General features: G+C 36.9%; 2 protein-coding genes across 3 annotated transcripts in view; one reads left to right on the plus strand and one right to left on the minus strand.

Moving 5' to 3' along the window:
* LOC113760958 (glycine--tRNA ligase, chloroplastic/mitochondrial 2) overlaps positions 1–16,304 on the minus strand; it is a 31,099-nt gene that overhangs the window by 5,559 nt on the left and 9,236 nt on the right. Inside the window, 18 exon segments of the mRNA XM_027303725.1 lie at positions 2,751–2,789; positions 2,992–3,096; positions 3,170–3,260; positions 3,485–3,579; positions 4,370–4,404; positions 4,407–4,587; positions 5,056–5,149; positions 5,301–5,359; positions 5,469–5,540; positions 6,163–6,249; positions 6,336–6,425; positions 6,535–6,597; positions 6,723–6,771; positions 7,516–7,598; positions 8,484–8,555; positions 9,268–9,323; positions 9,610–9,673; positions 15,262–15,363. Of these exon segments, the coding sequence (XP_027159526.1) occupies positions 2,751–2,789; positions 2,992–3,096; positions 3,170–3,260; positions 3,485–3,579; positions 4,370–4,404; positions 4,407–4,587; positions 5,056–5,149; positions 5,301–5,359; positions 5,469–5,540; positions 6,163–6,249; positions 6,336–6,425; positions 6,535–6,597; positions 6,723–6,771; positions 7,516–7,598; positions 8,484–8,555; positions 9,268–9,323; positions 9,610–9,673; positions 15,262–15,363 (1,437 nt within the window).
* LOC113760959 lies at positions 10,024–11,689 on the plus strand. 2 transcript variants are annotated; one of them, XM_027303727.1, is made up of 2 exons: positions 10,024–11,255; positions 11,609–11,689. In XM_027303727.1, exons 1-2 carry the CDS (start codon positions 10,217–10,219, stop codon positions 11,641–11,643), a joined length of 1,074 nt encoding a protein of 357 aa, XP_027159528.1. In that variant the 5' UTR covers positions 10,024–10,216; the 3' UTR covers positions 11,644–11,689. The 2 variants fall into 2 exon arrangements, with proteins under 2 accessions (XP_027159528.1, XP_027159527.1); XM_027303726.1 differs by having other exon boundaries at positions 10,024–11,279; positions 11,609–11,684.

Consider the following 16,304-nt stretch of genomic DNA (forward strand, 5'->3'; position numbering starts at 1 on the left):
ATCGATCTAGGTGTGGGACTTGGCTACAACAGGTTTTTCTTGTGGGTAATCTGTTATCTTGTTGAATTTTCTTAGCAATTATGTCTGACAAAAAGCCTGGAGTTGTTTCTGATATAGTTCCGCTGGTTTCAAAAATCACGGAACATAAGTTAAATGGAATTAATTTTCTTGATTGGAACAATACTATTGAATTATATCTGCTCAGTATTTCTATGGATGGCCATCTGACTGATGATCCACCTACGGATGACTCTAAATTGTCTTGGATGAGAGAGGATGCTCGCTTGTATATACAGATCCGTAATTCTATTGATAGTGAGGTGGTTGGTCTGGTTACTCATTGTAAGACAGTAAAACAATTAATGAACTATTTACAGTTCTTATATTCTGGAAAAGGAAATTTCTCTCGTATCTATGATGTTTGCAAGGATTTTTACAGGGCAGATAAAGGAGACAAGTCTCTCACCAGTTATTTTATGGACTTCAAGAAAACATATGAAGAGCTCAATATGCTGCTTCCCTTCAGTTGTGATGTGGAGGAACAACGAAATCAGCGAGAGAAGATGGCGGTTATGAGTTTTCTAGCCGGTCTTCCGTCTGAATTTGAGACTGCTAAATCTCAAATTCTTTCCGGTTCAGAAATTTCCAGTCTAGAAGATGCTTTTCGAAGGGTTCTCCGTACAGAGAATACGTTACCTGTTCTATCTACTCAGCCTAACAGTGTTCTTCTTAGCCGAACTACCACAGCTGATTCAGGAAGACAACACTACAGGAGTAATGGCAACAGTACGAGCATGGGGTCGGGGCCCAACCACTCTGATAAGAATACTAGCAACCATGGACAGGAGCAAGGAGAGATTGTATGTCACTACTGTCATAAACCAGGTCATATCAAGCGAGACTGTCGGAAGCTGCAGTATAAGAAGGCTCACTCTGCCCATATTGCATCTAGTTGTGCGACCTCTGACAAGCATGTTACAATATCTGCGGATGAGTATGCTAGATTGACTCAGTTTCAAGAAACAGTGAAACAGCCATCCGGTCATGTTACTGCTCCTGTCGAGACAGGTAAACCCAATGCATGTCTTGTTTCCTCTTCTCCAAAATGGGTCATTGATTCTGGTGCTACTGATCACATGAATGTTTTTCAGATTCAGATTGGGCAGGGTGTAAGGAAGATAGGAGATCTACTTCAGGATATTGTGTTTTTGTTGGGGGAAATTTGGTCTCATGGAAGAGTAAGAAACAGAATGTCGTCTCACGATCCAGTGCGGAAGCTGAATATAGAGCTATGGCCAAGTCTGTGTGTGAAGTCATATGGGTATATCAGCTCCTTAGTGAAGTAGGAATTAAGGTCTCAGTACCTGCCAAGCTATGGTGTGATAATCAAGCTGCACTTCACATTGCTTCCAATCCAGTCTTTCATGAACGAACGAAACACATTGAGATTGATTGTCACTTCGTTCGTGAAAAGATCCAACAAGGTTTGATCACTACAGGTTATGTGAAGACTGGAGAACAATTAGGTGATATATTCACAAAAGCTCTTAACGGGGTCCGGATTGATTATCTATGTAACAAGCTGGGCATGATTAATATCTATGCTCCAGCTTGAGGGGGAGTGTTACAGATTATATGCAGGCTGATTTGTAGGGATTAGATAGCTGTTACAGATTATATGTAGGCTGATTTGTAGGGATTAGATAGCTGTCACAGATTGATATAGGCTGATTTGTAGGGATTAGATAGCTAACAAATGTAGGCTAGTTTGTAGCCTAAATTATAGGAATTAGAGGACTGATTTATTGTAATAGGATATCTTCCTATTATAGGATGTCTATACCTGTATATATACCCTTACGATTGATGAATAAAAATATGGGGAATTTATTCTCTTCCTCTGAAATTCACAGAAAGCAGGAAAATCTAGTGACTCCAGGAAAAGGATATTGATGTAGGTTGGGAAGCTGCTACCTCGACAGCTGCCTAATGTGTAGAAGGATAGAATAAAGACCATCCATCTTCTACTGAACCATTCTTCATCCAAGAGATCTTCAAACTAGGTATTCAAACTCTCAGGCGCCAAAACCAGCGAATCATTTCTCTTTAATCCCAAGATGCGTTTACAAAAACAACAAAGGAGAACTTGAATTTTGGACACATATAGCTAGTAAGATGGGAAAGAACTGTAGATGGGCTCTTGAAATGGCTATAGAAATCAATAGAAAAGCCCGAGTACGCCACTCAAGCTTCCTATTCACCAGCTCAAAGCTTGACATTCCTCTCTGCTTCATGAATCAGGGTAGATATCCTAACTTGCTTAAAATAAGTCCATTATGTATTTCTGATCTATAATTTGTTTTGAAGCGCTTTCATTTCCTTTTTACTTTGATTTTCAACTTATCTTAAGCTGAAAAGCTGTTTCAGAGAACCACCTTTGGAAATTTATCAACATATTTCTAAGACTAGTGAGACAGTCTCATGCTTTTCAAGAATCACTTTTTCTAGATACTTTCGTGGCCACAATGTCAAATCACATCGAAGACATAATTCAGTGACATATGAAGGTTGCAAACTTTTGCAGCATTATTAGCAGTCCTTATAGACTTCACATGACTTAAGAAAGCCTAAAAAACTTACAGGTGAAAAGCATGCAACGTTATTGGGTCAATTCAGTATGAGAAAAACAAGGAGATAAATAGAAAAATTTGCAAACACAACCATTGCTTACAAGTAATAAATTTACATACCAGGAATTGTTCCAGCCTTCGGTTTACAAAGTGATGCACCTAAAATTAAAAGAAAATGATTAACAGGAGGAACTTATGCTCCAAATCACAAATATAAGAATGACGGTATAGCTGGAGAAAACAATTCTAGTCAGCATAAAAGTAAAGATTTTTAAATGGCTCCTGCAACCTTGACAGAAGCCTCATTCAGTTGCTTTCATAAGTCCCAACTTTCATGATGAATATGATGACATTGACTTACCTCATCAATTGTGCTGCTAACTACTTTTATGGGTTGAACTGCAGCTGCAAATTCTAAAGAATGACTTAAATCCAGATTTTTGTTGTTTTCAACCAATAGTTGCACCTATACCAAACAAACATGACATAAGCTATATGCTACAGGAAAATCCAAAGTTCATTGAGATTCTTAGACATACAAGACCATAAGAGATTCTCCGCAAACCAAATGGATCATTACTGGAACTTGGCTGACAACCAGCAGCAAACAAGCCAACAAGGCTATCCAGCCTGCAGGATATGGCAAGATACAATGGAGCTTACGATTATAACAGAAAAAATATTTGCTTTTGGGTTTTTATATTCCTAAAGTTGAACATCCTGTTGTTTTAAAAGTGGCATATGTAAATAGCACATTAACCACAGAAGATAATATTGAAGTCTAAGCATGATTTCTCAAAAAAAAAAAAAATTACAATAGCTATAAATATCAAAGGAGCTACTTGTGGGTTAACCTGTCAGCAATAGCCAGTACAGTCCCAGCATCAGTTTTAGGCAGTTTATCTCCTGAAAATCGCGGTAGTGTAATCTCAAACACTGCCTCTGCTATCTGTTATAATACAAAGACGAAGACAATTCTCAATGCCACAAAGAGGAAAATACTACAGCAAACAAAAAGTGATTTAACCAAGAGTGACCATAATCAACAAGAGCCACAAGACATTAAAGTGAAAAAAAAAAAGAATCTTCTGAAATCCATTATGTCCTCTTGTTAAACCAAATTCATCCTATTTATGACTAATCAGCAAAATGAAAGTGCTAAAAGAGGCAGTAGCGTATCATGTTTGGAATAGTGAAACATGATCTCAGCATTATTTCATACCAGAAGTGCTTCCTAAGAGCCATCCTTCATTTGAGTGAATGATCACATCAAAAATTAAAAGAGAATGTAGATACAACTCTAGTGCTAAATGTAGTACACATTCAGGACAAATTAATTGTTGCTGCAGTGAGAAAGTCTCTTTGTGCAAGCTTTCAGAATATAAACAACTGCATTGAGTTGCAAAACGGATGGCTTGTCTAAGTCTTAATAAATCCATACATATAATGGCAAACAATTCATTAAAATTTATGTGTCTCAAAAGTAACTGAAGACTTGAAAAAAAATGATGCTACACCAAGCCACTATCAATAAGGAAAGAGTTTCAAAGAAGATTAACCACATTCACAAATTCCATCAACCGTGCATTTAAAAATGGAAGACAAAAGAATTAAAATAGATTAACTATCAGCAAAATTAAGACAAATGTCATTCTGTCCAAAGCTAAAATCGTTCAATTGGCAAGAAACACAAGCAAAAAGAAAACCATCTGAAACCAAATATAGATAATTTCACGAACCTCCTTTGAATAGCCATCTCTAAGAGCATAATGATGGCCATAGTGCCTGAAAGACCAGTAAACTCCATAACAACTGCTGTGGCAAGATCTGACATAGCCAATGATGCAGCCTCTTGAATAATTTGGAGCACTTCTTTACTTACTCCAAGAAACAAGCCTACTTCGGCAGCTGTACGTTGGATACGATTCACCTTGTCTAGCATTGTCCCCAGCTTTTCCTGATTATTTACATCAATAATAAGGAAAAAAGTGCACAGCTTAAAAAAGATTATACACGAAGCGATGATACTAAGCCCATCAGTCCTTTCTGTAAACCAAGTATCTTTGAGGATTAGCACCAAGAACTTGATTAATAGTGGCCATCACCATTTTGCACAACACAATACGCTAGGAAGATCACAATCAAGTTCATTCCTTCCGAAAACTATAAAAAAAAAATAACGATTCCATAAATTTTAGTTACTACATTCAGCTCTACATAGTGAAGATTTTGAACTAAAAGTTTGGCTACAATACTATTTGATGACAGAGTAGATAAGCACACTTTCATTGTACAACTAAGAAAGCAAATGACTACACCATTCTCCTCCATGGTAGTCTACCCCCCCCCCCCCCAAAAAAAATCAGAAAGAAATAAAATAAAAAGAACAAAAACAAGAACATCATAGGCACAGAGTGAAACTTACATGAAAAAGAATGCCTTTAAGTTGACTTCGGAATTCGGAAAATCTTTTACTTGTATCCATCTCATAGAAAAACTTTGCATCTTCGTAACGAGCTCTGCAAATTGCATACTTAACTTAGTTCAGTTTTGAAATATAAAAAGGAAAATAAAAACGTAAGATACACTATTATAGCCAAACAAATAGTCCATTTAGATTGTAATAACAAATGTCAACATGACAGCAGCAGAACTAAGGTGAATACCAACCTTAAAACAGCTTCATTTCCTTTCCTTACCACAACATCATCAATTGCTCCGTTAGCAACCTGCAATAGAATCCAGTAGCATATGATTAACTGAAAACTAAATCCTTTCAGTTTCGAGAATATTTAATACCTAAAAACCATAGCAGGTAGGAAGGTTTGAATATCTCACATTTATGAAGTATGGTAACATTTCCCCATTCTCATCAGTTATTGCAAAGTATTTTTGGTGCTTCTGCATGACCTGAATGATTTAAGAAAATCAGCCAGTGATAACAAAATACCCCTACCGCAAGGCCAAGAAAGAAACAACAGATGAATTGAACATCCCCCTGGTAAGAAGGTCATTACTTCTAGAACATTATACACTATAGACATATTTTTATACTTTTGTTTCTAAATACATTTGCTTTTCCTTTTTTTTTTTTGGTGTAGGGGCACCAGCATATAGGGGGAATAGCTTCTTCATGGAAATCAAAAACAACAAATTTTGTATCAGCCGCATAAGGAGCATCCCAAATTCATACAATTACAACAAATTTGTAAATTTACCATATTCTTTTGATTAACCAACAATCTTCATCCTGCAGCCAAGAGAAAGTTCCAACTCACATTGTTTTATTCTACTGTGTTGAGGAAGATGGGATCCAGGCAAAAGAAGGTGCAAGTTATACTCATCTAGATAGTTCTTAAAAAGGAACAGTGCAAAATCTTTAACAATTTCAAACCAAATTTTTTGAATCTAAGGAGTGGCAGTGGCTACTACTCCCTACCATCTGTCTATGCATGCACAAAATACTACATCTATTCCTTAGTCAATTAGAACAGTCAAAGTGAAAGTTGTTCTTGTGCAAAGAAATGCATACCATTATCAATAGTTCCTTCGGAAGCTTTAAAAAGCTATCTTTAAATTCCCCAAGTACTGGAACAGGTGCTTCAACAAGATTCACAACCTAATGACCGGGGATGGAAATACACCTAGATGTTACTCATGCTTACGAAAATGGATCAAGAAGTAAGACATCTCATCCTTTTTTACCTCATCTAGTAAATCATTCTGCATAACGACACAGCCATTGACACTTGCTGCCAGAGCATTAGACTTTTCTATAATAATCTTCTTCCTTTGCTGCCAAAAAAATGGAAAAAATAATAACTCAGTAATGTTCTTTTCCCTTGTCGTAGTTCGTAATTAATAGCACGCACTTAAACAGTGGAATATTCAGAGACAGAATCACCTCAATATCAACAGTAATTCCACTGTGCTGCATCAATTTAGCATAATTCTCTGCATTCTCTACCTAAATGCATACAAGGATATATACCATTTAGGCAACAAAAGAAACAACTCATCAGCTTTCCCTGTATTGAAAAAATGAATCTTCATTTTGGCAATTTGACAGGGAAAAAAGCATGATGCAAATACCTCTACGGTAGCTGATGCAGTGTTTCTAAGACCATGAGAAAAATTTCCACTATGAAAAAAGTAGATAAACAAGAGCGTTAGCATCAAATGGACTCAAATATAAGTCAAAAAAATAAGATTTTGAATCAAAGAAAAATACAAGATAAAAGGCATGTATACACTAAAAAAATAATACTAAAATAATGAAATAAAATAAATCAGATGCAGCAGAACTATCAAGAAGTATCTGCAGCATGCCTTCCTCCAAGGCCAACAGGGGCTAGTGGGTTTATGAACAAAACTATTTTCAAGTTCTCCTCCGTTTCATTGTTCATATCAGAAAGCAATTGCCCAGCTATGACTAACAGTTCATCCAAGGTCCAAAGTTATGAGGCTGACAATCATATCTAAAGGCCTTGGTAAAGGCATCACGATCTAAATTGAAACTTGTTTTCTGCGTACTATGCTCAAGATAAGCAATGACCTTCAAGGTTTATGCAGTGCCAGGCACTATGTTTCTAGCATAAACCACAGCACAGCAAGTCCACAACTGAAGTAAAAGGCAAAGCCAATGCAGACTTCTAATATTGTGTGATCAGTGACGGGTAGGTATTTATGGCCTCCCCTGACTAGGAGGAAGACACATTAAGCAATTTTAAACCCCTACCATCCCCATCCCGTGAGAACATCACTATTGCACCATGTTTTCGTAATCTCAACATTTACAACATCAGGAAATATATCATATACTCCATAAAACAAAAGTCAAGAAAACCCTCTGCGAAAATACACGAGGAAAGATATGAAACCTCACCTTAGAACACCAGCATAACTAAAAGGAATGATACTGTCTCCATGAAGAGCTAAAATCCAGCGGATAGGTCTGCTGAACATAATCTTTGCACAACAGAACAGCAAAAATTGTAATCAGATTTTGAGTACAAGGACAAGTAGACTGTAACAAAGTCAAACAGGTAAATCAAATCAGGTAGGACATGATTAACCCCTTTTCCCTAGAATGTGATTCTAAAATGTCAAAAGTTTTTTGAATCCAATCAGGTAAGACATGATCTAGCTTTCTTTCTTTACACAATTTGGCATATATTCCTAAAAGCACCCATCCCCCCAAAAAAATTAAAAGTAAAAATAAAAATGAATAAAAATCTGCTCACCAGACAAAACTACCTTTTAGGAGCAGAGATGCATGGACAAAGAACTGACTAATTAATTGAAAACAGCATAGGAAGCACCAAAATCAACACCAGGATTGCATAAAAGGAACTTGCTGAAAACCTATATGGACATGAGTTAATTAATCCTGAATAAACAAGTCCATAATCAACCACAATTATGTTACGCTGTTTACACCATAAACTTAAGATCCGCCCAATAAGGTTCTGAGGCATGAACATTTTTTTTTCTTAATTGAAGGACGAATTGTGAGCTTGACCCAGAGGAATAAGGAAATGAGATATTGATCTTAGGACATCTGAAAGCATGGATGACAAGTTGACTAGTATATCAAGCCTAACGGTCATAAAACCAATTTACTAGCTTCAGCTCATTTACTTTGAACCTGCATTGGTCATTTGCTCCAGTTTCATCTGTCTATGACCCAACACAAATACAGCTCCACAACAAATTCTATCGTAGTCACTGAACATAATTGAAACTCACTCAAGAATTTAATCCAAAGTTAAAAAGGCTTTTCAAAATGAAAAAGCCAAAAGAAGATTAATTAGGTATATGATATTAAAGAGATCTGGTAACACTAGCACACACCTCAGAGTTCCATCTCATTGACTTTGAAAATGATATTTTTGCAATCATCCCTGGTAACTCTTCTGATAGAACCTGTAAAGATAATCATCAACATAGGGCCTAGAAGATGAGCAATTGATGAAGTAGAAACTTCAAATGATGTAAAATCATAATTATCATTGAAGAACATACATGAATAACACCTGAAGAACAATATCCAGAAGCAACCAAGAGAAAAATAAAACAAACCCTGATCAGCCTGTGTTACTGAAGCATAAATAACAGTGCTACAGCAATAAGCATCAGAATATTGGCACATGCTATCAATTGGTAGACTGATACCAGACATGCAAAGACTTTATACTCTGTTTCGCATATTACCTTCTCTTCATAGGATAAAATGCTGGAGAATGATAAATATCATGAGCACAAAAATTACACGATAAGATGTAATGGGAAAAGTCATTTGCATTATGTTGGAAACTTAGGATAACTTGATGTTGGTTCTTGCCTTTTTTTTTTCCACATGATCCATGCCATTTTCTTTAAAAAGTAAAAAGCAATCAAATTAAGAATAGCACCTCAGTTGAGTCTCATGCTTGCAGAAAAAAATTAAAAAAAAAAAAAAAAAACTTTTCTACTTGAAATATAAATGTGCATTTCTCATGTCAAAATGGTAACACTAGAAATGAATGAGAAAGAAAAACAGCAAAAGTTTCTTTAATTATCTTTTTTATTTTTGGGTGAATAGACCCCACAGTGGTTAATGCTAGAATTTATGAAGCAGAAAAACTTAACAATGTACCTCCAAAGCACGTTTTGCAGTCTCAATTACACGAACAAAAACATATTCTGTTTTTCCTGCAGTGATAACCAGAAATAATGCATTAAGATCCTAAGCCTTTTTTCTTTAGGAAGAAATCATGCTCACAAAAGAGTCTATACAAGTTTGGATTTTATGCAGTAAATTTTGACACCAAATTCAAACATCTTAAGAATATGCCAAAACAGAAACAGCTGAACAAGGTCTTTTCATCTCTGCGTACAACAAAATTTCAACCTCCAATTTATAGTTACCTTGCTAAGCTAACATGAACACTGAAAACAGCAAAAAGCATCATCAAAACAAGCATCTGCACTAGCATACCTTCAACTCGTCTATACATACTATCCAAAGGTACAGAGTTTCGGCGACAAAATCCTTCGGCGGCCTGAAAAGGAAGAAGAGGTCAATAACCATTTTTTATCAAAGTAACAACTGATTAGAAGATACAGAATTCATCAAAAGGAATTTAACACCAAACTAGAGACTGGGAACATTTTTAAAAATTTACTCAATAAACATTACATCTATCTGTTGAAGATATGTGATCTGATATTATGGAAAGATTTGATAATATAAATATTAGGAAAGATTTGATTATAGTATCATATATTAATTAGGTATCATATGATTATAGTATCATATATTAATTAGGTAATAGTATGATTATAGTATCATATGATTATAGTATCCACTTGTGTATATATATATTTGTATATTGTGTAGTCCAAAGTGAAATAGAAGAAAAGTATTTTTTCTCTCCATTTTTCTTAGTTTACATGGTATCAGAGCCCGTCTAGGGTTCTGGGAAAAATACCACCTTTGCTTCTTGTCAATTCCAGCCTTAATTGCTGGTTCCTTTCTTATTCTCTCCAGCCTTCATTGCTGTTCCTGTTACTATACATTTTTTTTTCCCCCCTCCTATTCAATCATGGCGGATGCTACATCCTCAACGCGGCAATTGTCTTCAACTATGGAAGAAGAACAAAGTACACGGAACACAACAGAGCTTCAAAACATCCAGGCAGCATATAGACTAAATGGAAAAAATTATTTGAAGTGGTCTCAATTGGTTCGAACATTCCTGAAAGGAAAAGGAAAGTTGAGTCATCTATTGGAAATAGCACCGGATAGTGAAACGGCGGGGTTTGAAGCATGGGAACAAGAGGATTCAATGATCATGTCTTGGTTATGGAATTCCATGATTCCTGAAATCAGCGATACATGTATGTTTCTTCCTACAGCAAAGGCAATTTGGGATGCCCTTCATCAGACATATTCCAAGGTTAATGATGCAGCTCTTATCTATGACATCAAGACAAAGACAACTGGAGCAAAACAAGGGACAAAAACAGTGACGGAGTATGCCAATTTTCTGCAAAACCAGTGGCAGGAACTGGATTATTACAGGGCACTTGATTTGAACTGTAGCAAATGTGCAGTGTTTATCAAGAAGTTCATAGAAAGGGATCGAGTTTATGATTTTTTGGCTGGCCTAAACTCTGAATTCGATCTTGTACGAATTCAAATTCTGGGCAGGCCAGAGTTTCCTTCTTTAACAGAAGCAATATCCCAAGTACGTGGAGAAGAAAGTCGCAGGGGTATTATGTTAGAGCTACCTTCAATAGAAAATTCAGCCCTTTTAAGTTCCAAATCTCAGCGGTTGGTACTGAACAAGGTTGCTGCGGACAAGACCAATCAAACAAGTGGGCAAAAGAATCGCGAGGAGTTGTGGTGCACATACTGCAAGAAACCACGACACACCATAGATCAATGCTGGAAACTACATGGGAAACCACCCACTCGTGAATGGGGACAAAAAGGTGGCCAGCAAAGGCAGGCTCATATGTCGGTTCAAGATCCAACTCAAGTGATTGGAGGGTTTAGTATGGAGGAAATTGAGAAGCTTAAAAGTATGTTAGAGACAGTTGACAAACCAGCAACTAACAATTCTCAATCAAGGAATCCGGGTATGTGTTCATTGACACTTTCAGGTAAGGCTCTAGTCTCTTTTGCATTTAGTGTTTTAGGCAATGAGCTTAGGAATGTCTGGATTCTTGACTCTGGTGCTACGGACCATATGACTCATATTTCAAATAAATTCAAAACCTATAATCCCTGTCCTAGCAATAGAAAGATTGTTGTTGCAGATGGTACTACAACCACTGTGGCAGGTATCGGAGATGTCCAAGTTACTCCAAATTTGATTCTTAAAAATGTTCTTCATGTTCCTCGATTATCTACAAATTTGGTTTCTGTAAAAAAACTTGCCAAGGATCTAGCTGGCTCTGTTATATTTGATGAATCCTATTGTGACTTTCAGGACCGGGGCTCGGGGAAGAGGATTGGACTAGCTAAGGAGCATGATGGACTCTATTACTTGGATACATCAAGTCAACCAGAATTTAGTAAATCTGCCCTGTCCACATTGTCTTCACCCTCCAATAAAGATGTCATCTGGTTACATCATAGACGTCTAGGTCATGTGTCTTTTTCTGCATTAAAAATAATGTTTCCTTCCTTGTTCAAGGGATTTGATGTTCAGTCTTTTCATTGTGATATTTGCGAGTATGCTAAACACACTCGTGTCCCATTTCCTATCAGTAATAAACGATCGTCTTCTCCTTTCTTTTTAATCCATAGTGATATTTGGGGGCCATCAACTATTCCAAACATCTCAGGGTCTAAGTGGTTTGTCACATTTATCGATGACTGCACAAGAGTCTCTTGGATCTATTTACTCAAAAATAAGTCTGATTTGAGTTATATTTTCCCTGTTTTTCATGCAATGATTCAAAATCAATTTGGCACCAAGATAAAACACTTTCGTTCAGATAATGCTCGTGATTATTTCAATCAAACCTTGAGTCAGTTTTTCCAAAAAGAAGGAATCATACATGAATCATCCTGTATTGCCACTCCACAACAAAATGGAGTGGCAGAACGGAAAAACCGACATCTTCTTGAGTGCACTAGAGCCTTACTGTTTGAACAAAGTGTGCCAAAAGCATATTGGGGAGAAGCTGTACTCACATCAGCTTATGTCATAAATAGAATTCCTTCCAAGGTCTTGGGGTTTCAAAGTCCACTAGAGAACCTATCCAAATTTTACCCCGATATTCGATCTTCCTTTAATCTCACTCGAGTTTTTGGATGTACTTCCTTTGTTCATGTCCATAGTCATAACCGTGGGAAGTTAGATCCTCGTGCTCTTAAGTGTGTCTTCGTGGGGTACTCATCTACTCAAAAGGGTTACAAATGTTATCATCCACCTACTAGAAAACTCTATGTCTCGGCAGATGTTACATTTGTTGAAAATAAGCCCTATTTCATCACTCCTTATCTTCAGGGGGAGTTAGATACACTTGAAGATAAGGAGTTAAAATTTCCCTCCTTAGAGTTGACCACATCTGAGTCATCCAAATCTGAATTCCAAGAGTCAATTCTTCAATCTGATGTGGTAGAAGAAAAAAAGGAAGACCGTAAAATCTATGACTGGTTCCGGTTTGACCAAGTGTATACAAGGAAAGGAGATCCCATCGTGGTTACAAGGCAAGAACAATCCTCTAAACCAAGCTCCGGGAATGAGGTAACAATGAGTGAATCAAATCTGAATTCTACACCACCGACCGACCATTCTTCCAGCTCTAAATCACCTTGTCCTGAGCCTCTTAGCCCTGACCAGGACCTACATCTACCTATTGCTGTAAGGAAAAAACCCCGAGAATGCACCAAAAGACCCCTATATCCATTGTCTCACTTTGTGTCTTTTGAGAAGTTTTCCCCGAGCCATCAAAGCTTCCTTTCCACCTTAAATACAGTCTCTATTCCTAGCTCATTGTCTGAAGCATTATCAAAGAAAGAATGGAGACTTGCTATGGAAGTAGAAATGGATGCATTAGAGAAGAATGGGACCTGGGAATTAGTTGATTTACCAAAGAACAAGAAAGTAGTGGGCTGTAAATGGGTGTATGCAGTAAAGTTTAAAGCAGATGGGTCCCTAGAACGCTACAAGGCAAGGTTAGTCGCGAAAGGATACACACAGACATATGGAGTAGATTATCGGGAAACATTTGCTCCAGTAGCAAAGATGAATACAGTGAGAATTCTGCTATCCTTGGCTGTTAATTTTGATTGGGAATTACAGCAATACGATGTGAAGAATGCTTTTCTTCATGGAGAGTTGGAAGAGGAGATTTATATGAGCATTCCACCGGGATTCAGTGGGGTTGACAAGAACAAGGTTTGTCGGTTAAAAAAGGCATTATATGGGCTGAAACAATCCCCACGTGCTTGGTTTGGACGATTTGCCAAGGTAATGATAGCTAATGGTTACAAGCAAAGTCAAGGAGATCATACCCTGTTCATCAAGCATTCAGCCTTGGGGGGAGTTACTGTTTTGATTGTATACGTAGATGACATCATAGTGACAGGAAACGATGAAGTAGAGAAGAAAACTTTGAAGTGGTGCCTAGCCAAGGAATTTGAAATAAAGGATTTAGGAAAATTGAAGTATTTTCTGGGAATTGAAGTGGCTCGATCAAGGCAGGGAATTTTTATTTCTCAACAGAAGTATGTTATGGACCTGCTCAAGGAAACAGGCATGACAGCAAGCAAACCAGTTGGAACTCCCATTGAGCAGAATCACAAATTAAGTGAGGCTCATGGAGATACAGCTGTGGACAGAGAGATGTACCAAAGACTTGTTGGGAAACTCATTTATCTCGCACATACTAGGCCAGATATAGCTTACTCAGTCAGTGTTATTAGTCAGTTTATGCATGATCCTAGAGCAGTTCATCTACAAGCAGTTTATCGAGTGCTTCATTACTTAAAGGCACATCCAGGGAAGGGAATTTTATTCAAAAAGGGTCCTGAAATTGATCTGGCAGTTTACACAGATGCAGACTTTGCAGGGTCTCCAGTTGACAGGCGATCAACTTCAGGATATTGTACATTTCTTGGAGGAAACTTAATATCCTGGAGAAGCAAGAAACAAAGTGTGGTAGCAAGGTCAAGTGCTGAAGCAGAGTTCAGGGCTATGGCAGCAGGGGTATGTGAATTATTGTGGGTTAAAATTATCCTAGAAGACTTGAGGATTCAATGGAGCAAACCGATGAAGCTATATTGTGATAACAAATCTGCTATAAGTATAGCTCACAACCCAGTGCAACATGATCGGACGAAGCACATAGAGATAGACAGGCACTTTATTAAAGAGAAGCTAGAAAGTGGACTGATTTGTACTCCATATGTTCCGACAGGACTTCAACTTGCAGATGTGATGACAAAGGGACTGTGTAGCAACATGTTTCATGAAAGTGTTGCCAAGCTGGGAATGGAAGATCTATATTCACCAGCTTGAGGGGGAGTGTTGAAGATATGTGATCTGATATTATGGAAAGATTTGATAATATAAATATTAGGAAAGATTTGATTATAGTATCATATATTAATTAGGTATCATATGATTATAGTATCATATATTAATTAGGTAATAGTATGATTATAGTATCATATGATTATAGTATCCACTTGTGTATATATATATTTGTATATTGTGTAGTCCAAAGTGAAATAGAAGAAAAGTATTTTTTCTCTCCATTTTTCTTAGTTTACATCTATCCAATACAAAACTCCAATGAAGAAACCCCAAAAGAGAAGGATAAACAAAATCCCAGGCACCCTCATGCGGTCACGCCAACAATATGCTCAACCACATGGTCTACTTTATGCCAAAAGCTAATAAAATACATGATCAGAGACAGCAACAAGATTGGCATGGGCAAGATTCACTTCAGAAGCTATCAAGGGCATGAACCAACCTAATACTGCTCTTTAACTGAACCCAGTCGGTTTCAGATACTAGACAAATCATTATCTCAGATAGAAGCATTTAAAAGCTTTTACTGTCACCTTCTTCAGAAAGTTATTGATCTTCTAAGAAAGACAGTGTAAACCTAAAGGAGGTAAGACCTTTGTAGGATTTCCTTGCTGGTCAAATGCTTTGGAAACTGGAGGTCCTCGAACCTCCACCTCGTTCTCAACTTGCTTAGCCCATAGGTTCTCAACATGCACCTGCAAATTGCAATATCTATACAGCTCAAAGTTATGATAAGCAAATATACATTGTCAAGGAACAAATTAAACCAGAACGTGTAAGATGGATATATAAGAAACTATGTACGCAGGAAAGTAATCAGAAGTTTTAACTTTGAGTCAGCAAAGAATAGGCTAGAGAAGTTTAGAAGAGAGGGATACGAAAAAACACTCTCAAAATACAATAGTTGTTAGAAATAATATAAATCTTCATTTTCTGGTCATCAAAAGCATCCCTATCCTTGCTTGTCCTCATCTGAAACCAAGATTCAAATAGGAAAGAGGTACTTGGTGGCCAAAAAATCGGTACCACCAATTTATCTCTAAGACTGGAGAAAGCTCATCTAATGTGGGAAGCTTAGCACTGCAAAATGATTACAAGGAGTGCTACGGCATTAAAGATTCTTCTAACTGGCACATAGGACCTATTGGCTCAGAAATAAAACAGCTCTAGCACAAAGATAGTGTAGCACTTATTTTTCTTGCAACTATTATGTGATGATATACCACTAATCTCTTCCAAAACTGTGTTTCAGACCAGCCTAGTACAAGAAAAAGACAAAATACAGCCAACTTTGTTAGCAGCAGTGATCTCTGATCTGTTCTAAACAGTGCTTGATTGTATTATAGTAACATATCTAACACCACCACAATTATCTTTCATAACAACCCATTTGCTACAAAAAGTTAATAGAGTCATAAATAAAGGTGTTATACGTTTCATAACAAACTAACACATTGCTTTTCAACAAGTGAATCAACTCTAGTCAACATTAAGCTATGATGACCAAACATGAAGCAATATGAATCAACACTCACACATATTTAACCTTACTCATACCCTAAAAATAACAACTTCCTAAAGATTACACAAATTAAAAATCCTGGAAACGCTCAAACAAATTTATTAGCTTTATAGC

Source organism: Coffea eugenioides, chromosome 2 (assembly GCF_003713205.1).
Source record: "Coffea eugenioides isolate CCC68of chromosome 2, Ceug_1.0, whole genome shotgun sequence".
Taxonomy (NCBI): Eukaryota; Viridiplantae; Streptophyta; class Magnoliopsida; order Gentianales; family Rubiaceae; genus Coffea; species Coffea eugenioides.